Source organism: Patagioenas fasciata, chromosome 2 (genome assembly GCF_037038585.1).
Source record: "Patagioenas fasciata isolate bPatFas1 chromosome 2, bPatFas1.hap1, whole genome shotgun sequence".
NCBI lineage: Eukaryota > Metazoa > Chordata > Aves > Columbiformes > Columbidae > Patagioenas > Patagioenas fasciata.
This window is the reverse complement of record NC_092521.1, coordinates 98,100,715-98,126,137: the sequence shown is the minus strand read 5'-3', so window position 1 is coordinate 98,126,137 and position 25,423 is coordinate 98,100,715. Positions and strand designations below refer to the sequence as shown.

The 25,423-nt window shown below is 40.7% G+C and overlaps 1 protein-coding gene and 1 long non-coding RNA gene across 3 annotated transcripts in view; one reads left to right on the top strand and one right to left on the bottom strand.

Annotated features, from left to right (window-relative positions):
• Nucleotides 1-25,423, bottom strand: part of RNF144B (ring finger protein 144B) — a 96,328-nt gene that overhangs the window by 10,716 nt on the left and 60,189 nt on the right. For both annotated transcript variants that reach the window (XM_071804618.1, XM_065832422.2), the window contains exons 3-5: nt 14,894-14,998; nt 6,572-6,632; nt 272-476 (exon numbers count right to left, since the gene is read on the bottom strand). In XM_071804618.1, coding sequence (XP_071660719.1) covers nt 272-476; nt 6,572-6,632; nt 14,894-14,998 — 371 coding nt within the window. The remainder of the gene's footprint in view (nt 1-271; nt 477-6,571; nt 6,633-14,893; nt 14,999-25,423) is intronic.
• Nucleotides 12,470-15,209, top strand: LOC139827220 (uncharacterized). Its single transcript, XR_011737570.1, has 2 exons — nt 12,470-12,756; nt 14,909-15,209. It is a non-coding gene; the product is annotated as an uncharacterized lncRNA (long non-coding RNA).

Below are 25,423 nucleotides of genomic sequence, written 5' to 3'. Positions count from 1 at the left end.
ACTGTCCTCTCAGTGAATAACCTTTTCCTCGTGTCCAAACCTACTACCTTATACAAATCATATAAAGCGTTAAAAAATAAAATGTATCATTTAAAATAATAATTAGACTGGAATTATAGTTAGGAAACACCAAGGGAAAGGAACAGTCTCAGAGATGCACCTAAGGACCTAGAAGGAAATCATTCCATGGAACTGATGTGAAGCACACAGCTAGCACCCCATGTTCAAAAGAAACAAAAGGCTGCATGGCCTCCGTGGCTTCCCCTCTTACCCCTGTTCAGTTGGTACAGGAGAAGTTAGGATGTCCTGGCACGGGTGTTGGGGGTGCCAGGCCTCCTTGCAAGAGGAGCAGAATGTCACATGGCAAACTGGGCACTCCACCAGCACTGGTGCTCCCGACTCGCTGGGTGGAACATGGCACACCGTTTGGCAGTCGGCTGCAGGGCACCACGTCCTCCGGGGGTCCAAGTGGACTTCTGAAATGTGACAGAGAGAGAAACACAACGATTTATGCAGCCTCCTTCTCATTCCATCTGTATGTGTCGAGGTAAACAAGACCCAGTTCTGCGTGTGGGTGGGGAAGCTGAAGCCCTCTGCACCCACACCCATGGGCATTCAAGCCTCCTCCTCTTCCTCAGGCAGGTCTGCAGTTGGGCTCTGCTTGGGTATATGCAACAGCAGCATCGCAAGACTGGCAATACATGACATGACATGCATTCTTTGCATTTCTAGGGAGGTACAAAAGACTAATGTAACTAACTGCTGGTGCTGCTTGCTGAGAAGCACATGTATTTTGTGACACAAGACCATTCCATGTCTTTCACGTGTCCAGGCCATGCAGTATCTTTACTGTAAATAGCAGAAGGACCCTCATTAAATTAACATCAAGTCACTTTCTATGACCTACTTTCTCCCCTCTATCTACAAACTCCAACTAATACTCACTTTATTATATGATCACTTGTTAGGAAATAGACTACCTTAGCTTACTGGGCATACCGCTTCATATAGAAGTTGTTTAGAAGCTTCTATAGAATTCACTTAGAAAAAGAAAGTTTACTCAGCGTAACTTCTGCAAGCTGTGAACCTTTGAACTTTCTGCTTCATTAAGTAAAAAAGGCCTCAGAGTCTTCAAGTCAGAAGATAAAGGAAACTGCATCCCTGGAGATTAGCAAAGGAACAGAATGATGTGTAACAGAAGATGAGAAACAGAAGAACATTTTGGATATTGCCGAAAACTTATTTTTCTCCACCTGCAGGTGCAAAATAGCAACTGGAGGTCAGGACTTTGACTGACAGTCTACTTGATTAAAATGAAGAGATTCAGTGAAGAACAGAGACACACCAGACTCTAATTTTGCAGTTGGCCCAGAGTGACATGTAAGGGGTGGGGGCTTGGATTGTGGAGGTATAATTGTGCAAGTTTTTTCCTGCTGAGGGTCCCTCTTCAGAAGGCACCCAGCTCAAGCTGCTCTATGCTGTACTTTGCAAATAAATTATTTATTTAAGAATAATTTCCGTAATCCATGCTTGAGTCTATGCTACAGGAAATCTAGGGAAAAGGAACTTCTGTAACATCAATATCTGTAAGGAATCAGATTACAACAATAGTCAAGACGAGGTTCAGGGTGGGGATATTGAGTTACAGACATCACCACATGGCAGTGAATGACAAATGTTGATTCTTCCTCTCACTCCACAGCCTTTATTTGAGGACTTGGGGCTTGCAACAGAAACTCAGCTGAAACACGTTCACTGTTCGGGGTGCCCCATTGCGTGTGCACTTTCTACTGCTGAAGTCCATGAGGTGCAACCAAACACCCCTCCCTGGAAAAGAGCTGTTGTGCCCGCAGGACCTACCTGCATCTCCTCCTTCCCCGGGAGCTCTCTGGTACCACCACTGAAAATAAATAAATGGAGGAGATGTCTCCGGAACAGGTGGAAATCCCTGACTGTGAGGTTTCAAAAGCCATTACAAAGTTCTTCTGTACCTCCAGGAGATAAAATATTGTCCCACTCAAAACAAAAGGCTGCACAAGGGCTCCAGACGTAAGTTCTCTGGCAAATTTTGCTGAAACAGTTCAAGGCACTTCTTCCTATTCACACCCTGCACTGCTCCTCTGCAGGAGGTTCCTGGTAGCCCACAGTGAAGGGGGCTGGTGGAGGGAAATCTATCAGATGCTCCAGTCAGCAGGAAAAACAGTGATATGAGTTCAGTGTCCAGATATCCAGAAACTAAAAGCTGTACAACTGGAAACGTGTTCAGAGAAGTAAAACTTTGCCCCAAGCTCTCAGGCATTTAGATACATGTGCACAAAACATCTGGTGAGGACACCCCAAAAACTTCATAATCTAATGTGCACTAGAAGCTCTGTTCTTTTCCAGTATACCAAACCTCCCTGTTGACTTTGAAAACTTCCAGTTTCTTTAAAGTCATCTCTCCCACCCATTTCTCCAGGACACTTATAGTGAGGAACCACATAAGGATGTCCATCCTCTCTGCTGGCTGCAGGACACACACGTTCACAATGCTCTGACTACAGGTAATTTTTAAATCTGTGTTGGGGTGCTCTGAGAGATTTGGACAATTTCTAAATCCATGGCAAAGACTGTCACCTCTAGTTTAGATGGTCCCACTTGTACCATCTGCCTCCAGCCACTTCATGAAATCTAGTTGCCTTCTTTCCTCTTGTTCTGTTACATGTGCTTACTTTGCCCTCCCAAATAAAAAACAAACAAACAAACATACATTCATTTAGCTTTCTACTGAAAGAAAGCCAGAACAAAATATCTTGCAGCTTCATTTGTGGGTAGAAGAGAGCAACATGGATGGGCAGTACAAGCCATTTCACATTTTCATGTACTTTTAAAAAGTAGTGTCCTGCTTGAGAGATTTTTATTTCTATAACTTCCCTCAGTGCCTCTTAAAAGAAACTTGGAACTTGGAAAGACCATGGCCTGGTACTGGCTACTGCATTTAAGTCTTCACACAGTAGATTCTGTAAGATTTCTGTTGATAAACAGTAGTTGAAATGAGATAAAGTGCAATTCCTGCAGGTAGCTGCTTAACATACTCAGCTTTGGAAACCTAAATTCTCCTGTCCTGTTTTTGGATAAAAGACAAAATGTCTGGTTTTGACATCATTGAGAGGAGGGGAGTTGGGCTGTAGATCTTACCAATTTGTTGCAGCAAGATGTAATGCATGAGATTAAACTCCCTCCTCTTCTACTTCCTTCATTTTCCAAAGAACCTACAGGTGGTGTTTTGTAACCCATGCTGTCTCATACTGTTTCATTTACCATGGAGCACAAACAAAACCAAGAAATAACTAAAAAGGAGCAGCCAAAAAAAAGGAAAGAGGCTACCATATTGCTCTGACAAGCTTCTCCACCTTTTGGTGAGGGCCATTTGTCCCCCAAGCCTTTCCCCTACATCCCCCCAGTCCGTTCAGCCACATTCACTCCAGTCTCAGGAGAAAAGTCTTCCCCAACAGTGCTGGTACAAAACACAAGGAAGGAGGTGAGATGTGCTACAGAAGTGGGAGGAATGCAGCACCCTGAAGAAAGGAGAATTTCTGCCTCAGGAGAGGTGCTCACTGAAAGGATGAGCTTATGCCTTCCACAGAATATTAGGAACACCTCCTTTTAAAATGGACTACTTTTCGGTCAGTCATAAAATTGAGGTTCTCGTCATCCATCATTTGGCCTATTGGGTAATTGTCACAGAAATAGAAATATAATGCATATGTCGTAACCACATCCTATTCCTCTATCTCATTACTTCTGATGACTACATCAACCCCATCCTAAACACACATAGAGCAATTCCTGTTTCTTCTATTAAAATATGCTGCACAGAAGCTCTGTGGTTTGGTCCTGACTGGATGCAGAGAAGTCAGAGATATGTAAGAAAGCTTGGTTTTAAGCCTGAAAACATTTGCTTTCTAAGAACACAAAAAACACCAGAGAATAGCATATTTTCTGTGCATTCCTTATTAAACTAAGCAAGTTTCAATAGATATACAGTTGTATGCCAACTAGTTCTCACCACATTTTCACCTAATATTATTTGTCCATTTTTAAAAAAAACAAGGAAATGGAGAGTAAATCTATTTTATTAAAATAGCTAGTACAGATGGGGGATGGAGAAATAGCTTTTAGATGTATAAGTCCTTCTTTAGATCTTCAAAATTTTTCTCAAAATTCATCTCACAATGGAAAACATGTGGAAGTGTGAGAAGCATTGGATTTACCAGTCACTCGAAGGCTGGTAAGCAAAGACTGCAGAAAAAGAGCAAGCACTTCAGCTTACCCAATAAACTGGTCATTTATTTGTAGCATTTCTAGTAAAGCAAAGTGAGTGCTGAAGCAAAGAGCCCCCGTCTCATCAGAATAAAGTATTTAAAGGGGCCTGTAAGAAAGATGGCAACAGACTTTTTAGCAGGGCCTGTTGCAATGGGACAAGGCATAATTGTTTTAAACAAAAGGAGGAGAGATTCAGGCTAGACATGATGAATAAATTTTTTACAATGAGGGTGGTAAAACACTGGCCCACGTTGCTGAGAGAGGTGGTAGATGCCCCATCCCTGGAGACATTCAAGGCCAGGCTGGATGGGGCTCTGAGCAACCTGATCCAGTTGAAGATGGACCTGCTCATTGCAGGGGGGTTAGACTCGATGGCCTTTGAAGGTCCCTTCCAACCCAAACTATTCTGTGATTCTACAAAGAGAACTTCAGGCCAGCAGAAGCTAATAAGTCAAGTTGAACTGATGAGTCCAAAAAGGTCAGCCTTGGAAGCAACACTAAATCCAAGATAGGCAAAAGGACTTGGTTGAAGTTGCAATTAGTGCTGATGTCCAGGTCAGAGCTTTAATTAGCAGGAATTGCTGTTCCCAGGCATCAGTAAGCTGGATTTACAGCTGGGGACAATAGGGAAGGCAAAAAGGTTAAGTTTAAGCCTGTTGCTTGGATGCCAGTTTTACTTATCATAAAGGAGAAAGGACAGATCTTAGAAACATGATGAGGAGAGGCAGTGGAGGCAAAGCAGGATTTGTCAGATGTAGGCAAGAAAGAAAAGGGAAGGAGGAATTTAAAAATAGACAAGTTTTGTGTGTTGGAAGCAGTTAAAAAAAAAAAGGTAACAGAGCTGCACAAAAGTTCAAGAGTTCAGCTTTGGCTAGTTATTGAGGAAGAGATACCAGGAAATCATTAGTTTCAAAGTCTTCAGTCAAAAAAAAAATGGTTTTGCATAATGTATTGCAAGAACATGTCTCTTTCTTAACCCTTTAATATGGTGATTTAACAAGCTCTGATTTCCACTGTTTAGGGCTGTAGACAAGTGACTTATGAAGTAGAGGGAATTCCTAAGGAAATAAGGGTAAATGAGAAGAAGGTAAAACAGAAGAGAGAAATAAAAAATGAAAGCACAGTTTGGGATTTTCTTTTTTGGCCTGAGTGCCTGAAAATCTTGGCTACATTCTGCATCTGCCTATGAACTATGGGGCATACTTGGGTATACTCATTCTGTAGATTTTGTACTTCGTGGTCATTCATCGTGACTCATGCCAGAGAAAATTCTGTAAAAACGTAAATATTCTACTATCTGATCATCTTGTCAAGTGCATTACTGTGCCTAACTTTTATGAGCCTCTGCATTTTCGCACACATTCCAAATCCACCTGCATGTAAGCATGCATGCATAGCAATAACGCTAATACAATCTTTCAAGGAAAGTTTGAAAACAGGCAGAGTCAAGGCAGATCAGCCCCAGATACACTACCCCGCAAGCTACCACAGTCAGTTCTTCGAAAAATGCTGCAACTTCCAACTGAGACTTCCAAGTTGGTCTCAGTCTTTAAAACCAGTGTGGGACCTCATCTTTCTGACTAGCAAGTTTCTTCGTCAGCCTTGGCAAGCAACCATCTCCTGAAGCTGAAGGCTGACCTCTGGCATAGGAAACCTTGGCCCCAGCAAGACCTTCAGTTTCAAACTTCCTTACTAGTAGGCTTTATCCAGCAATGAGGGGTCCAATTATCCCTCAGGGAAAAGTTCAGTTGTACTAGATGAACGCCCATGAGGCTTCTACATAAGAAAAGTTCTCTTGCAGGGATGTTTGCAAAAATCCCCATCACATCACAGGATCTGTCTCCCCCGAAAGTTCTGAAGATGTCTATGGATGCATGAAAGGACAGTGTGGGCCCTGTACCAGCCTCTAGCACCGTGTCTAGTTCTACCAGCATGACCGTCACCTCAAGGACGCATGATGAGCATGCTGTGGGAAAAACGATGGAGCCTCAGGCACACAGTCTGAGAGTGTTGCCTACAAGCATGAGTAAAAGCATGGTATTTCAGTAAGATGCCACTCCGTTGACTCTGCTCCACTGAAATAATTTCAAATTTGTCTGTGGAGCACTGTCAGACCTACTGGTTGCCCTTAAACTATTTCAAAACAAAGACATCTTCTCAGACTCTTCCTTAACTCATCCAACAGGCTTTGTCTTTGTAGTATGTAATGCTGCTGCCCCCACTGATGCTTTAAAAAGGAAGGTAATAGAAACCAAAAGGTTTGTACCTCGTTCAAATTTCAGCCTCTTGTATAGCTCAAACTGGTCAACAGGCACCAAACAGGCAATCTGAAATGAGAAACAAACACACAGAAAAAACATTAGAAACACAGACCTGAAAAAAAATAGTAATCACCCTGTTCTACATGCCTGCTCTCCTGAGCCGGCTCTAAAATGCACCTTTTCTTCCTGCTTGCTTTCACCACCATGTTCCTCCGTACTTTGACTTCCTTCTCCAAAACCTAAAGTAGTTCTTGACCTCTCCTATTTCAGCCACACAGCCCAGTAGTTCAGCTCACATCTTTCCCACCATACCTAGGAAAGCCTTCTCTGTGGGTTCTGTATTTACTTCAGGCTTCCCAGTGTTACGTCACATTGGTTTAATGTAATGAAGGGTGACAGCTTGCCAGCCTTGGAGACTGCAGCATTGTGTTCATGCACATTGTGTTCAGAATACAGCTGAAATGAATGGTTTCTCATTCATGTCTCTCAGTCTTAAGGGCAGCAGTCAGTTAGCTCTCAGGAACCTAAACGCTAGTCTGGTTTCCATTTTGTATTCACTTTGTGGATTTTTGGCCAAGACAGTCAATGCCATTGATGTTGGAATTTGCCTTAGACACACACCAGTCCACTGGGAAATGGATTGAAGCTAACAAATTTAGTTGGCATAGACAAACAGGCTTTGCTGATAGATTTTACACACTACCATAATTAAACAAGCAGCCTAAAAGGCTAAATGCTCTAATCTCCAATTAACAGTCTACGTAAGAAAAACAAGTACCCTATTTAAAACTGACAAGAAAACCTGCATATAGGGTAAGGGGGTGGGGTCAAAAGAAATTTCAGACACTTCAGGAGCCACATGTTTGTTGGACTCAGAATCTGAGAGCATTCTTGTTATTTGATCCATTTGTTATATTGTACCAGCACTGAAAATGTCTTTCTCTTTCACTGAAAATAAACCTAGACTAATAATAATACAAGATTTGGTCATCGGAAGGACTTTGTGTAGAACTGACAGCTTCAAAGTGAAGGACTCTCAACTCTCACATCCAGTATCTCACCACAGTCCTACAGATTACTGTAAAAGACAACATTTTGCCCTCAGTGAAGCGGACACTGGCCCTTGCTGTCCTTCTGGGTTGTGTGACACATAATTGTGAGAGGAAATACAAAGACAAAAAAAGTCAATATATATTCAATATCATGCTGTGAATACATTTGCTTTTGTAGATGGAAAAAATAATATATCAATTTGTATATTATAAAATATGAAATTATTAAGATCTCAAATCAGCTGGAATTGAAATTACATTTTGAAGAAGATGTTTGGATCATTTATTTGACCTAAACTAATGTCACGCAAAAAATAATCCAACTGATGTTGATATTTAAGTGTTCAAAGATGCTTAAAAGACAGTTGAAGAAATCAAAGGATTTAATCTCAAAATGAGAAACACCAACAAACCTTTACAAAGCATATTCTTAATCTAGTAAGCTTGCCCTGTGTCGAAGTACTGTTCTCATTCAGTTTCTGAATTCAGGGTGTAAGATATTTTTAATATGAAGGTATTTGCATGGCTAAAAAATATTACATTAATATGATTGTAAGACACAGAGAGCTTTCTGGAAAACTTTTCACCTGTTCATCAGAAGTCAGCTGAAAACACACTTAGAAAACAAATAATAACTTAAATGGTAAAAAAAACAGTGAAGTTCAGCAGCTTCAGCAAAGAATGAAGCCAACCAACAAAGCTATGTAAAACCCACAAGACACATCATTTCAGTACTGTCCACTCCTCTCCAGGGCAGCTCCAAATCTAAATAGAGTTTGGAACACAAAAAGAGACATCTGCCTTTCTCTAGCTGAGTGAGCATTGGCAACTACTTTAAATTTTACTTCACTACAGCTAAATTAAAATAGAGGGTGTCAATGCTGTAAAAGCCACCTGAGTGAATTGTTGTCTGGAGTCTTTCTGGCCTTGTTCTTGCTTTTAACAAACAGTTTTCCAAGGGCAGTTCTATTGAGCCCAGAATTCCCCATGTAATAAAAATCAGACTTTTTGATTATGGTGCGAGCAGAGTTAAGAGTTTTATTGCAGATTTCAATAGGAAGGAGAGTCAGTGCTGACAGCTTCCCTTTCTCCTGTTGAAAAACCTGATCTTACCATACCAGCCTTCCCCACCGGTTTCACTCAGCCCCACTCTTCTTGCTACGCAGCCTCTACTTCAGGCTTTGAAAGACCAGCTCCTCATAGCACCCATGTGGAAGTCGATCTGAGAGGTGCTGAGCCGAAGCCCCTCACAAATTTAAGTACCTTTAAGCCTGAGGAGGGGAATGTACAATTTGCTGCTGCCTGAATTCCGTGACACATCAGGTGTCGTACATGCAAACTCGGCTGAGGAAAATGAAATGTGAGTATCACATCTCCCTCAAAAATCAGAAAATCCTTTCCTCAGTGAACTCTTAATCTCATTTATGCTTAATCGAGAAGGACAGTTGTACGCATGGTAAAGGGATTAGATGTTTATCTCCTCCCACTTAGCATCAGAACCTAAATATTAATCTTCAGAAAAGTTCTCCAGCCCCACTCAGGAGTCCACCCCAAACGCCTCCTCTCCTGTACAACTGCACACATCCCTGGGCTGGATGGAGGATGGAGATCTGGGGAGGAAGCAAAGCAGTAACCTGGCAGATGGCAAAGGGCCAAAAGAGAAAGACCATGAGTGCATGAGAAATTAGATGTTTCCCAGTTTAGGTTGTGATATTATTCAATGCAGCGAGAAATGCAACAGGACAAGTTTGTGGGCTTTTTAAAATTAATATTGGGTTAACACTACAATAAAAGCCTATGAAGAAAATGAAAGGCAAGGACTCTCCTCTCCTGCAAAGATGTTTGTTTGAGAATTATCAAAATATTGGGTGTTGAAATAAGTTTTCCAGTTTTCTGTACATGTCTGGAGTCACAGTACTCTTGTCATGGAGCACAAAAACATTTAAGAGCTCTCACTAAGAACAGCACCTTTCACCTGAAGTAAAAATATCCATGGGAAAATAGCAAAATTTTGAAGGCTCACTGCCACAAAAGGCTCTAGCTGGACCCTTGCCAAGTGTCCAAAAAAGACTGCCCAATGTGGTACAATAACTAGGGGTGCTGTTACTACATGAGAACAAAAAGCAAAGGAAGGAAAATGAAAGGGTTTGAAATAATTGGGTTCAGTTTACACAGGGGCGGACTGTTTCTTGTAACCTGGCCAGTGCAGTAACCAGGAACCAAGGAAGAACAACTCCTCTGTTTTTAAACACTGGCTACCACAGTGGAAAGTGAAAATCATGGCTCCACCTATTCTTAGGCTTTCAAGGGAGGTGCAAGGAGGCAATCAAGAAAACTGAATAGATCTTACTTCCTTTCACACCCATATGAATCAAACCTCAATAATGCCAAGAGAGGGAAGTTCACCAGGACAAGTGCTTCTCCCTTGCTTACTTTCGCAGACATGCAGCAAGGGCAGATCCTGGAGGGGGCTTGAAGCAACCTGGTCTGGTTGAAGATGTCCCTGCTCATTGCAGGGGGGTTGCACTAGATGATCTTTGAAGGTCCCTTCCAAACCGAACTGTTCTATGATTCTATGATCCTGCACTGGCAGCAGCAACTGCCACTTGCAGAGGGCTGCATTGCCCACCTCTGTGGAAGTCCCACTCATCGAGGTACTTTCTAGTTTTGCAAGGAGTACAAAACAGTTTTAACTTGGGCTGTGGTTTGCTTTTGAAAGGGGTATGGGGATTCAACCTCTTTATTGTTAGAAATTACACCCACACCTTTCTTCATCAGCTACCATGCTCACTAGAGTCATCATGAAATATTACATTACTCATTTTCTCCATTAAGGAGCTCTTCTCTTATTTAGTGACAAATAAAAACAACATTAAGTCTCTCTCATTGGCTCCCCTTTTATTTATTTAAAATGAGTAAATAAGAACAAAAATTTTAATTTTGACCCTGAAAAAGATAGGTTGGCCTGCAACATTCTTTCACCTTCCTCTTCATTTTACCAGTTCAATCGCCTCTAGCAAAATGTAAACCAATTTTGAAATCAAAAATAAAACTCTTATTTTAAACTGACTCCCAATGGGATTTTTGTTCAGCTATGCATGGAATATAACGCAATTAAGAATGCTAAGATCTGGGTCACTGGCCCATTTCAGCACCACTTCGTAAAGCACTGACAACCCTCTGTCAGTCTGGCACTGGTGTAGACTGTAGATTTACACAGACAGAGGGACAATAAGAAGAATTTGCACTGCGTGCAAGGGGTTAAATCTCCCTGCCAAACTTAAGAGGCAACAGAAAAGCCCAAATCAGTATCTCCTTTACTGCCTGCTGCACAGATTATGTATAAATAGATCGTTGGCATCGACATTATGATCTTCAAAACAGTACAGGAATCAGAAATAGCAAAGCACAATCCCCTGGACAGTACCCAAGCAAGTACTGCATTAGAAAACCCTGTATGCAGCTGAGACTTACTCTGACTCACAGCTTACACTGGTGACTAGACTTGCACCAAGTAAAACCATTTCAAACTATAATAAATTACCCCCTATTCAGATTAGGGATATTAACTAGTCCATTAAATCAATGGAGCAAATTCCCAAGAGAGACGGGAAAATTCTAGACGGAAGAAGTCTGCATGGTTAAAGAGAACTGCATTAACATATGATGTTCCTTCTACCTTCTCCTTCCAGGAACGAATCTGAATCATCTTTGTTTATTGTACTATTAGAGCCTGAGCGGACAAACATTTTGTTTAACGGGATTGCTTTTAAAATTTCCTTTTTTTGTGCGTGTAACCAGCTATTTGAAACAGAGTCTGTAGCCAAAACCATTGCCTTCCCACCACCAACACCCATTTATTTCTAGTCAAAACTAGCTATATTACAAGCAGCTGCTATATTGATGCAACAGGTCAAGATATGACCTAGGACCGCACTTGATTTCAAGCACTCCAGTGGAACAAGTTCTTCTGTTTGAATGCACTGTTTGTCAAAACAAAAAAAAAACTGCTGGGGAACGTAGGAGTTTCAACTAGATTTTGTTAATGTAAAAATAAAAAACAACCAAACACAGGGGTTTCAGAAAACATGTTTTCAATGTACTGAAAACTACAATTTCCTAGTTCAAATGACTTTTCATTTTAAGTTTTTTAAGAATGAAAACCTGGAACATTTTCTTCTGAGGTCCAGTGAGACACAGTCTTCTAGCTCACCAAAAGTAAAGCCTTAACTCCCAACATCTCCTATAGTCCATGAATAAGCAGTTTACTTCCCAGACACTGATTAAATATTCAATTGTTTCAGAAAGGTACATTCCTATTATTCACACTTGCTCATTTCTTCATGAGACATACAAGAAGAAATTCTATTCCCTGTTTAAAACGTTAACCACAGTTTTTTCCCCTCTTCACCCCTGAAAGCAATATGAGAAGTGTCTCATACTCAAGGCAAGAGCTATGAAAAGGCTCTCATAATTTAGTACCAAAAAAGAGAAACTCTGAAGAATTTTACCAAGAAGATAAAACAGACTTAATTCACAATGAAGAAAAACAGGTTACTGGAAAGCACTGAAGAAATGTTACACACCTTGAATAAGGACCTTGAGAAAGGGAAGTAGAGGAACTTTCATAGCTATAATGTGTTATTAACTGTTTCTAAGCTTTGTTATTAATTGTGCAGTTTCCTTAATGAAGAGAGCTCAATCCAAAATGCACTGAAGTCAATGGAAAGGCTTTCTTTCACTTCAAATTATGCCTAAGTTCACCTTATCTCCCTTGTGCAGGCCAGGGCAAAAGGCATTTAAAAAGCAAACAAAACAACCGTGTTAGCTAACATAATTAGACACAATTTAGCTCAAAGTAGAGGAACCAATTTAACACCATGTTCAAGAGAAAGACAATTTCAACTGCTATTTTTTCTCCAAACTGTAATAGTATTTGGTGAATGTCAGTCACAGCAGAGTCTGGAATGGACAAGACATGAAAAACACACTTTTTCAAAACCCTGACGCTAACATAGGAGGAAAAAAAGATCATTTTTTCCCCCCGATACAGACAACATGGCATGCTAATGGCACTGTCCTGGTGAGGAACCTTTTCCTGACAGAAGTCAGAGACCAAACATCCAGACCTTCCAGAGGTAAGAAGGCTCATACTTTTACACCAGGAGTTTTAGAGCTTATAATGAATAAACGGTAATTCTAAATAGTATTTCCATGTCAAACAATAGCCATATTTAAGCACATTCTCCACCACATGAATAAGGTTCTGGCTTTTAAATAACGCTTTTAAAGGCCACATTTTCACATGGAACAGCCTTTATAAAGAAGAAAAAAGAAGAGAGAGAGCTCATACATAATCTGTAGCTTACATAATAATCTTTTGGATTATTAACAAACTGTTCTTTCTATTGTTCCTGGGGTTTTGGTGGGTTTTCTTCCTTAAAGGAATAGGTGTTTGGTAAAATACATAAGCAGTCCATTTTAACTAGGTTGGGGGCCTGTTTGCTTTTCAAGCGGAAGGTCTGCGCTTCAAGTGCATAGCCAAAAGGGAGCATCAGAACATTCATTCATCCACAGGACACTAATGCACATTTGAGCTGTTTAGTCATTCTGCCTTTAGCCCAAAAAGCACCCAAGGATTAAGTTAATGGTCCATTAATACATGCCCTGGAGCATCCTCCTGCTTTACTGAGGGGAAATATATCTCCATTATTCCTATAGCATTACAACCTCATCTTAACAGAGCAGAATTCTTCCTATGATTTGTTAATTTTCTTTAAAAAAATGCATTCTGGCTTCCAATCTGGTGCAACAGATGGGAGGGACATTGCTATGCCCTCTCTGTATCTATGCAAAAGAAAGGAGGAAGTGAAACAGCTGGCTACTTTCCACAATATCTGGATTCAGCCAAAACCAGGCCCTGATTCAGCTAAGCACAGCATTTCAAATGCATGCTGGAAAGGAGATCCTGATTTTTTCTGGAGAAAAAGGCATTTTTGGTATTGGGAATTGCATTGCCACTGACTGCATTTGAATAGGATTATATACTTCTGCCACAGTTATGTCACCTGTATACGTAGGGCTCAAGGGAACCCGGAAGATAAGTTCAGTTCAAGGGTGGAGATCTGATTCTCCTTGATACTACCCTGCAAACAAATGCAGAGAGAATGCACAAAACTAGCCAAAATCCCTTAGCCACCTTTTTTCCCTGCCTTTTTTTTTTCTTCCCTGTTCATGTTCCCAGGCCCAGCAGGGGCCTACCTGTCTCACAAAGCAAGCCAGCAAGAATAGCCGCAGGGTAACATCAGGTTTGACAGCAGTTTTCCACAGCCTTCTAGATGTACAGAACCACTGGCACCGATGAGGGTTCCAGCCATGCTGCCAAGAGCTCCTCCCCGTGTCACGGGTTTGGCGCTAAGTCCAACTCAGAAACTTTACACCAGCCCTAAGTCAGGCAGGAGGCTACTTGAGCATTGCTGGGAGGCCAGCTGGCAAACTGGCAGGAGCCATCTACAACCCCCTTGAGCTGCGTTGTCCCAAGCAGTGCAAGAAGGTCTGAGGAGCATGTTTTCCCTCTGGTTTCTCCACCTCCAACTTTCAAACTGAACGTTCCAGTTACGCTGGGAGATTGTGCACATGCCAGATGTGCAGATAGCTCTGCCTAATCTTCATTTAGCACCTAAGCTCTCAACCTCTCCCATCTCTGCTTTGGGAATGAAGACACTTCTCACATCTCTTAAAACCTAGTTCCACTAGTGCTGTGCATATATCTTGCTTTCCATATAACTATATAGAGTCTTGCATGTTTATATTGGGCTGCATATTGGTTGTTGCAGCCCAACATAAACATGCACAAAGAAATCCTGGCCTTGTGTACTATCAGTTTGAGTTCTTGCTCTTGAGTTAAGAGAGGTACAAGAATTTTGGTGTTTGCAGTTAAATCAAATCTGATTTAACTGACAGTACTAATGGAGGTTCAGCAGATCTGACATACAGAATATTCTAGTTAAGTCACCTGCATGGGTAATTCAGAGGTTGTATGGATGCCAAGTAAGCCTTTCCTCAAGGCACAGAGGGAGGTGAAAAGGAGCAAAACTCTTGAAAAACATCTGTTTGTTTCAAGTTCCTCCTGTCAGTCAGGCTTCTTGCCAAAAGCTCATTAAAGGTAATCAAAGGGAGAAAAAAGTGTATGATCATATTTATTATGTAGATAGTTTGGGGGGATTATATTTTAAAAAAAAAAAAAAAAAAAGAAAAATAATAAAGTGTTGATACCTCTGCTTCTTGTAGGTTCCCATGGTTCAAGCATGCCATGTCTGGACACGTGATAGGAGAACCACAACCTTCTTGAATTGCCAGCTGCACATACTGTTTTAGGCACTAGAAACAAGTAAAGAAAAGAAAAGAAAAAGTTATAGCCCACATATTGGTAATACACAGATGCTAGAGATGCTGCACAGCTACCACCTCCACTGCCTTAATTGGCTGTCCTGAAGCTCCTGCATACAGAAAACATCAATTATTACAAGCATGAATGCTACAAGTCATTACATTGGAAAGAATGCAATAAAGAAGAAATAATTATACATGACTTCATCTGCCAAGCATTGCGTTTACCCAAGTCACCGAGTCAGACCTTTCAGTGCTAATAACCCCTACACTCTGCTGAACTGGGATTGGAAGATTTAAGGGGGGAGGGGGCGTGTATCTTTCACCCTAATTAAACAGGGTTCGCTCTTTGGTCTTTCATCCTGTGTTCTTAGTTCAGACTCTAAGCTAGCAGCCTCCATTGTAGGAGACCTCATTTACAAGAAAGAGACTAGTGTTTTAGCTGCATAAAAAGGGAAGGGGGTATATAACCTGGTTAGGAAGTTATGATCTTCCCCAGAATATGTGTAGTTATCAGTTCTTTCGCTCCTCCCTCAATGCCCCACAGAGAACAGGCAATTTCCATTATTTACCATCAGAGTCTACTCTACTGAGCTGTTCAAAGACCATTTCCAGTATGGAGGCCTTCTTATGAATGTTTCCAAATTATTTCATTACACAAAAAAGGCAGGTCTTCCCCCTCCAAGAAAAAAGAATTAAGCCCTCTGTTCTCCCCACATTTTATTTGCTTTGAAAGTTTCAAATATATTCAGCTTGTCTTTTTAACATACACTATGGAGTCTTTAACAAAATCATGACACAAAACTGGTGCAAAGGACCAAAGAGTAGTGCCTGAATTGTATCCCCAAACTGCACAGGTAATAAGTAACTAAGCTTACTTCTAAATCAAACAAAACAACCAAGTCTCCTCAAAGCAATGGCAAAGCATACAGTAAATTGTAAATCACCATTAAGAAAATAACAAAACATGAATTTCTGACAGATCTTGCTCTCAGCTTGCACAGTTCATTGTAAATGAAAACCAAAATATTTTACAAGCAGCAGGGCTAATGCAGCTTTGTTCCCTACAAATTTCTATTTTATGCCCACATGATAACTCTCCTCTTCCTCAGGACTGCTGGCTTCTTCCCTATTGCCCTGTCAGTTTTCAAGAAATATGCCAAAGCACAAGGTCTTTGTTACCTCTGCCTCTCTGCCAACTGTCAGAACAGGCACCAAGTTCAAAAGCTACTAGGTGGGTTACAGGGAAATCACAGCCTTTCAGAGCATCAGCTATGGTAAATCTCCATGACTCTTCACAAACCATTTTTCCAGTACTTATAGGCATTTGACATTCAAGTCTGCATTAGTTTGGACAGTTCTGAGAAGGCCTTGCATATTATGCTCTCATTAAAGAAATTTCCTCATTTGTATTTTTATTGGAAAGCTGGTATCCTCTTAAATGTCAAGATAATTAGGACTCTAAAAAATGGAAATGAGGTTTCTTTATTATTATCTCTCTCTCCTGAAACATCCATGTCCACACATTTTGGTTAGTTGTGATGAACTATATGGAGATATTAGTTCAAGCAAGTAGAATCAGCTTAACTTAGTGGCATTTTAAACAAGCTTACTTTTGATTTGTATATATTTGGAGGGTATTCATTTAGAAGAATGCAGGAGTATAACCTAAATGGTAAGCTTTAAATATATAGCTCATTAAGCACTAATGGATTCAGATCCAGCACACACCCCTCTAAGAAAGCAGTGGAGCAGGCTGTAATGAATTGCTAGTGCAAACAGTATGTGAGAAGTGAGGGAGATGCAGGTGATGAGCAAAAAAGAAATCATGTCAGTAAGTGAAGGCAGTATTAGCTCCCTAAGGAACATCAGCCCAGATTTAACCAGGAGCTATTCTTTTATTATTCAAGCAGCCTCAGTGCCCTGTCCCACCTCCTTGCCCACCTGTCCCAAAGGCATCTAGGCACAGCGCTTACAAAAAGCCAGTTTAACTACCGGATTAAATCCCCCCAATAGCACGGGCAGCTCCTCCACAGAGCACAGAGCAGCAGGCAGAAGCAGGTACATAACCATGGTAAAGCCCAGGAACAGCTACCCCAGAGACACCGGAGCTGCCACCACACTCTGGGCATTAGCAGTGAGTGGCACAGGGAAAGCAAGTGTTCCCAGTGCCCAGGGTGACTCCCAGAGCCGTTCCTGATGCAGATGGAGACTGGGTGACCTGCTCCTGCAGCCCTACATTCATTAAGCACCTGGCATTGCCGACATGCTTCAGACCATATCACAGGGGAAATGGGGTATCAAGTCAGGAGCTAGACTCGATGATCCTTGTGGGTCCCTTCCAACTCAGGATATTCTATGACTCTATGATTCTAAGTGCACACTCCCTGAACAAATTTCCTCCCTGGTTTGTGCCTGTACCTAGCCTCCACCATGAATGGTGCAAACAGGAAATTCTGCCCTCCAAGTCCCTTCCCCAAAGCCTGCACATGGTGCAGCGTGTTAGGTGAACTTCTTAGATATGCGGGTGATGCTCCAGTACAGCCTCCTTATATCTCACTCTCGCTCCTCACCAGAGACCTGATTACTTTCTGGATCAAGTCTCAGGGCAGCATTTCGTGAAGGGAGAATGTTTCCCTCTTGCCAAAGCATTTAAGTTTGCCTTAATTCTTCAGCAAGCATAGGAGACCAATCTTTTGCTAAGATCCTGCCTTCTGTCTCCTCCGTGGTGCTGCCGGATATTTAGTAATTTGTTTTGACAGGATGGTAGAGCGGATATGTATTCTGGGGGTAGCTCAGGTCAGCTGGTTACAGAGGGAGGACAAAGCCTGAGAGGCTACTGCAGGCCTAGCAGCAGCCCAGGGGCTTGTTCTTAATTTAGACTTTCAGGACAGAAGCTCAGAGCACTGACAATTACTCTTCAGTGCAAGGATGGGCATAAAGCTCTTAAGGAGCTTTGATCCACAGTATCGATTTTACAATCAGTTTCAATAGGCAGTATCTAAATCATTAGAGGTACCAAGTCAGGAGAACAGAGATTTCTGAGGATTCCTAATGCATCTAGATTCTCCTTCTCTTCTAGCTCACTGCTTGGTTGTCAGTGAGGATAAGTGAGCAACTGGAGCTTTCTGCAATACTTTTAGAGGGCGCTGTGCTTTTAAAAGCTGACTTGGAGAGAAACAGGTCTGCACAGTGACACTTCAAATGTTTTATGAAAAAATGATTGGATGGTGCTGTGGGTGCAATTCAAGAAGCTGATGACAGGACTTAGGTGCTGGGAAACTTGAAGGAAGCATTTAATGCTGACCACTGAAGGATTAAGCTTTTCACCTAAGCCTGTACCTAAACGAAGAGATGAGCTTCTTGTTCCCTCTTTCATGAGTTAGCAGCAAAGAATAGACAGTGGAAAATCATTAAAATTTTAAAATATGCCTTCACTTTAACAGTAAGGATGTTTTTAGAGGGGGTTTACTATTATTCACAGATCAGCTACTAATTTAGCTATTTACTTGAAAAGTGAATAATAGAAGTATCTGAAAAGATACACAAGCTGCAAATGTGATGAAAAGAGGATTCAAATGTCTATATAATGAATCACAACTGATCTTCTCAGCAGTTATGTCCTCCCACACTATGGAAAATAGATTATACAGACATAAAATGCTAAGACTTTCCGTGTGTTTTTGCTACAAAAATCAGCAGTATTTCAGCTAAGAAAACCACACAGCACACACTACATATGCTACTTAATTGCTCTACTAAGCGAAGGTACAATTAAGATACTCAGCCTTCTGTGGTATCAGAGTTCCTTGAAAGGATCTTAATATTGACATCCAAGAAATCACAGGTCTCAACACCCTCAGGCTACACTCCCCACCAATTTCCCGCGGTGCGGTGACTTACAAGCTGGGAGAGCGGTCAGTGGCTGGAGAGGCCACACCACAGGAGTTGTGGTTTACAAAGACAGTCATATAATCCTCTTACTCTCCATGGCCAGAACAAGTAATCAGCAGTGGCCTTCCTACCAGCACCGCAAAGTCTCCACAAATGTGTCACATAATCAAAGGAGAATGGTTTAGGCAACAGACTAAAAATTTACTGAGGTCTTGCTGAACAGGTTTCAAACGTGCTGACCACAGATGAAATTGTAGGCTTTGCTCCATTACATTCACCTCTCAAATTAATGGCAGACATCAACCCAAGGATTGGGTTACAACTTCCATACCTGCAAGCGTACCCTAATCAGTTATGTTCAGTTTATTCATATTTTCCCCACTGAGCAACTATACCATGTACATATCTGTGTTCTGGGATACATAACAAAATCATGATGCAATCAAGTGTGAGGGATCAGTTCAAATGTGATAATGTAATTCCACCAGTAAAAAACAGTGCACCTAATGGAAGGTTTTGGTGCTGATCTGACTTTGCCAAGCACATTTTGCTCCTGCTTGGAGTACTGTCAACTTCAACGGAAACAGTACCACAATTAATTTTTTCTCTGCCTGAGATTCATGCATAATGAGACCTTTGCCAAATAATTTGCTGTCTAAGCATTTGAGGGCAAGAATTTTTTTCCTCGTACAGCATTTTTGTCTTTCAGGCCAACACCTCCCTCTATTTAAGAAAATAAGGTCAGTATCCATTTATCTACTTCACAAAACGCTACTCATGAGTATTTAGTAAGTGAAGGTCTCTAAAGTACCTGGATCAAGTTATCACAGTACATGCAACATTAATGCATTTATTTTTATCTTGCAGGACTTGTAAGAAAGATTACAATTTCGGCAAATATTTACATGTGCTGCAAGTACACATTCCTCCCTGGAGTTAAGGCTCTGTTGAAAGCGTATGCTGTAACATGAAGGATGAATCTTTAGAAAAGCACTGAAAAGCCAAATTCAGCAATGCACAAACTAATAAAATAAAAAATTCATTCTTCTGTAATAAACACTTCTTCTAATCTTCAAAAGTGTTTTATATGGTCAGCTGTGAGCCACAGGAACAGAAAATTCTGTTCAGGTTATTCATGGATTCTTCATTTCCACACTTCCTCTACATGCAGCTGTCAACTTTTTTTTCCCCCCAAAGCCTATTGTATGGAGGCGATTTTCAATGTAGTCACCAAAAAAACCCAAAAGTCTGTTTGGTGATGTATATAATCTGCAAAGGGACCATAACAGTTCTGCATTTTAACGTAAGAATGAGTTCAAAGTACAATTTGAGTATTATGTTGCTAGGTAATGATGTGACAAAGGCACTATATCCCTCTCACTGTGAAATCTTATGTTTCTATTCAAAGCCATTTTCAGATAACCTCTGTAACAGAGACCAAAAAATGAATCTCAATGATTCCTACACATTGCTTTTTCAAAGTACCTTGACATGTTTCATTACCTTGCTCGTCTCCCATCTGCATGCAGCTCTGCAGCTCCCAAAATGCAGCCTCATTAGTTCAAATACGAAAGCATAAAAACAAACCACATGTGCGACATGACAAAATTGAACAGATAGTTTTATTAAGAAAGGTGGAAGGATGGCTAGGAAGAAGAAAGAAACAGAAAGGGCTGGCCTGTTTTACTATCAAATGCTACAGATATTGCCACTAACCACTGTGCAGCAGTTGATATAGAATAATTAATGGTATTTGTCTTTAACTGAATTGCAGAAAGGGAACAAACCAGATCTACGGTATTTCTTAACCACTACTAGGGCATGATCTACATTAAATATGAAAATGCAAGAAATTATTGAAGGCATCCTGCCAAACAAGGAAGGTCTTTCCTACTAATGTATAACTTGAAGATCATTTCAATTCCAGAAAAATTAAGAAAACCTCAGGTTTCCATCTTCAAATCCACAAGACTGATTTAAAATGTTAAATCTCTCTTCCAGATTTGTCCTCAAAATGGTACTAGTTTGGGATTTTTTTAGCTTTCTTTTACAAACTCAAGATTTTGGGGGAGATGAAAGAAAAAAAAAAAGACTGTAAATGGAAAGAAAACATAACTTTTCAGCTGGCATTCCAGAGCATCTTATGATTTAAAACAGATCATAGGTAGGCATTTAGTTTTTGTTTCAGTTCTAGGCAGTGTTTATGTATTTTTCATTCAACAAGACATAGCTTTCATTTCTTTCTTATTGTTTATAAGTGTTACCTGTTATTCAGTGCACATACAAGACAAAGTAGCCTTGTAGTGATGTAGTTCTACATGGAATATGTGGAATATGTAGTATTATTGACAGCGGTGAGACAGCTCATGTCAGAACTCTAAATTTAACCACTTGATCCACTTTGCGTTTAATCAGTTGTGAACTCAATTAAATATACACACACCCCCAAACCAAAATACAAAGCAGTACACATAGTGTTTATGACAGTTCTACATAACGTTCAGTAATATGTTCATAATTGTCACGACACCTGCACTTCTGCATGTTCAGTTTCTAAAATGGGTCAGTTGCTTTCAATGTGTAGTAATCAAACTCCTGGAATCTCTCTTGTATTTCTCAACAGGTCTTGAAACTAGATGAATGAAGTCTATTGGCAATTAGCTTGGAGGCATCTGCTCTTCCCTTGGAAGAAAGATGTGAGGCTTTTCCCATTAGAGAATTTTTTTTTAAAAGTACACCACAGAAACAGCTGTTTATTAATTCGTTACAGATAAATTTATGATCGGCATGGCTTAAAGTGAAAAACAAAAGTCCAATGAAACGTGCATTTGCATCGTCCAATCTATATTTTGACTGCTAAGGACCAGATGCAGTGGTAAATTAAGTTGCTTTCAAATGGATAGAAGATCAGGCCACATTAGAGCCTTATTGAGAAAGATCCTTGAAAAAAAGTGAAAAAAATGCCCCTTTAACCTCAAATGGCATATGGTCATCTTGTGGGTCAGCAGAAGGTGAGGAATAACATCACTGACAAGAATTTTATTTCATCATGACCAAGTGAAAACACCAAGCAAACATGACAGTGGACCAGTGGCCACCCACAGCTCCAAAAGACATTTTTATGGGATCTTTCAAATATATCTGAGCACTATATCGTCATCAGCTTTGTCTCAAAAGATCTACCACCAATAGTGCTAGACTCTGCTCAGATACACAGTCTAAAACCAATTTACACACAGCTTTCCACATCCTGGCAGCCTTTCCTATTAATAAAAGTCAGCATAGGTTCCTGTTAATTGATGCCATGAAGTGGCACCACTAAACAGAAAAGGATCCAAGAACAGGACCGGAGAAACTCATCCTTCCCAAAACCAAATGAGCTGCAAATATCATTTCTCTTGCAAATAAATCTGTCAGGTGAAACCTGGCCTTATGAACAGCTACAAAACAGACATGACCCTGAGGCTTATGTCACACGCTGGGTAAGTCACTGTGGTTCTCCAAGGCGCTAACAACCTAGATCTGTTTCTTCATTTGTTAAATGGAGATAACACCAATTTCACTGATGCAATGCTGTCATTAAACATGACAGTTCCCTCTTCCTCACCTGTCTTCCCTTGGCCACCACTCAGATGCTGCCACCTCTGTTGACTTCAGAAGCATCTAGCCCCTCTTCTTGAGTAATAGCATCCATCAAAAGGCAATGGGTACATTTTTGCTCTTTTGGTACCCCTACTAACTCTGCCTTTAGTGAGAGTCTGCACAGAAATGAAAGCGAGAAGTTCTTAAACCACTTAAATTACTATAAAAGTGCTACGTGTTCAGTGCCAGTATTAGGAGGTGTGGGAATTTCATTTTTTAGAACCTTAAAACAAAGCTATTCTGAAATGTTTCAAAAGCCAAGCTGGGAAAAAAAAGAATCCAGAATGTCAAAACTTGACAGCTTGCTACCTGCGCGTGGAAGCACAAAACAACCTGAGGTGAGCTTTATATAAAGTAAGTGGGGCATTGCAGCACAAGGTCTATTTAGGAAGAGGAGAAAGTACCGTTCTGGTGCAGCAGTGAGTACATGCAATTGTATGTATGTAGGATGGGGGAAAGATGAGGAAGAAAAGGGGACCAAACTCCTTCTTGAAAGTTAGCACAAAGAAACAGAAGTGATACTAAAACCCAGTGTTGGGTAGGTGAAGGCAAATTCAAATTTTCCCTTACTCACAGGTTTAACTAAGTAGCCTTTTACTGGAGTATTCGTGTACATTTGCTCTATTTAGTGGGTATTCCACGCTCTTTGTCATCTTCCTCCTCCTTGCCTTTGATCTACTTGGTCTCCTCTGCTGTCAAGTTTTTCTGCCTATGCTTTTTGCTGATGATGCTGATCCTTCACATCAGTTTATCTCTAGTTCTCCAGTGGTCTCCTGCACAAACGATCTGATGCTTTATACCACTAAGGACAAAATGTCAATATTTAGCTACCTGGAGGAGGCAGAGCAATGCACAGCTGCTCTTAAACAGATTAAGGAAAGCAGAGGAGCCTTAGAGTGTCCTGCTGATTAAGTGCAACAGAGAAATTCCTCTTTCTAGAAGGGTTTCCCTTTCCCTTTTAGCAAAAGTAGTTGGCAGCAGCATGTAAGCCCCTCTCTTAGAGGCTGCAGCCTCCCAGGGCCCTGCCTAGCCAGGATGCCAGGCTGTCACCAGCAGCAAAAGAGCCTTTTTCACCCATGTCTAGCACTGGCCTTGCTGCCACACATAGCTAGCACAGAAAATCTTGTTCTCTCAAACACCTTTGGGTCACCTTCTACTTGTAGAACAGCCAAGACTGCACAGAAGCTACCTGTACTTCTGTTCAACACTGCACACTGATGTCTCCTTTTAAGGTCGCATGAAGTTTAATCTCATTTGCACTGCACTGTGTGCACCAAAATAACAAACAGGTGGATCATATTTGTTTTGCACATTTTGTAACTCAGTTACCACACACACTCCTCAGAAGTACAAGACCAAACAAAGAATTTGCTTGGAAAAAAAGACGGGTGAATCATGCTAGTTCTGCATAAACATGTGCTGACAACACAGACGCAAATACATGAAAGTATCTTCTGTTTTCTGAGTTTGCTACGTGTTGTCTCAGGCATCTTGAACCCTGTTCCAGTAAACATCACACAAGATGGATATAAGCTGCTGCTTGACGCAAATAGCAGTAATGTCATTTATTGCTCACCTGGCTCTCATCAGGACGCTGAGATGCTTAGGAGTTGGGGGGGAAAGAGGAAAGACAAAACCAAACAGAGTTGGCATGTGGGGAAGAAGCTGACACTGGCTCTTTCACTGACCCCCAAATCCACGTCAGGATGTTTATTAGTTTGCTTTGGACTCAGAAATAAGTGTACTAAAATACTGTATTTTGTATCATTGTGATGGTGTAGCGAGAGACAGTGTATAATTATTTTACATACATACATGAGCCATGTGACCATCACAGAAGCAAAAATCTGTATAGTTGCACATGGGTGCATCCAAGGAAAAACAAATTGCAACATAAGGTAAGCACAAGGGACTGCAGGTAGGAAGGACATCCCACCAAATATCCAAGAATGGTGACTGGCAAGACAAAAAACAAGATAAGCAGTAACAGGAACAGCTGAGACCCCCTCTCCTTTTGGGAATGGGGCATCTAGCATAAAACCATGCAGCTTCAGCAATACATATATTGCTGAATATATATACATATTCAATATATATATTTAAGAGTGTGCACCACAGCATGACACTCTGTTACAAAGGTATAGGAAATTATCTGAATAATATAAAATGCAGTCCTCTAAAACTTTTGCTGATAAATACACATCACATCCCTGCCCAACCCTATTCAGAGACTAGTCTTTCATTCAAAATTAATCTAGTCCAAAGACAACAAAACCAAGCCATCAGGTACACTATAGCCATTTCCTAATTTTTGGGATGTGTAAATGTGTGCTTTATCTCACGTTTCAGTGGAGTCTTACACCAAGTGCAACAAGTGTTGAGAAATACAAAGCTGATGCCACTTCAGACCTGACTGGGCTACCAAGTAAGATGGCAAGTGTGTTCTGCAAGCCATCTGCTTTTTTTTTTTTCTCTGAACACAGAGAGCAAAAATGTTTATAGCTATTTGAAAAACTCCTGTCTTACCAGCAACACTCCACCAAAACACAAACATATACCTTCTTAAACACAGTTTACTTACTTTGGCTAGAATACAGTTTTTATGAGGTATAATGTTTAATAAGAATTTCTAAGCTGAAAAAATAGCTGTACACAACACTAACTCATAAATTCCTTGGGTTTACAGGCTACAAGTGAAAAGGAGATATAAAAAATCATAGATGCATAATCATCATTACATTTAGAAAAGAAAAAAAAGACCTCACACATGTAAATAGAACAAAAAAATAAAGTAGAGCAGAACCTATCGTGTCCATGTCTACCCCTGTTCTATTTCAAACTCTTGGATCTATATAGTTAACTTTAGTGAAAGAAAATAAG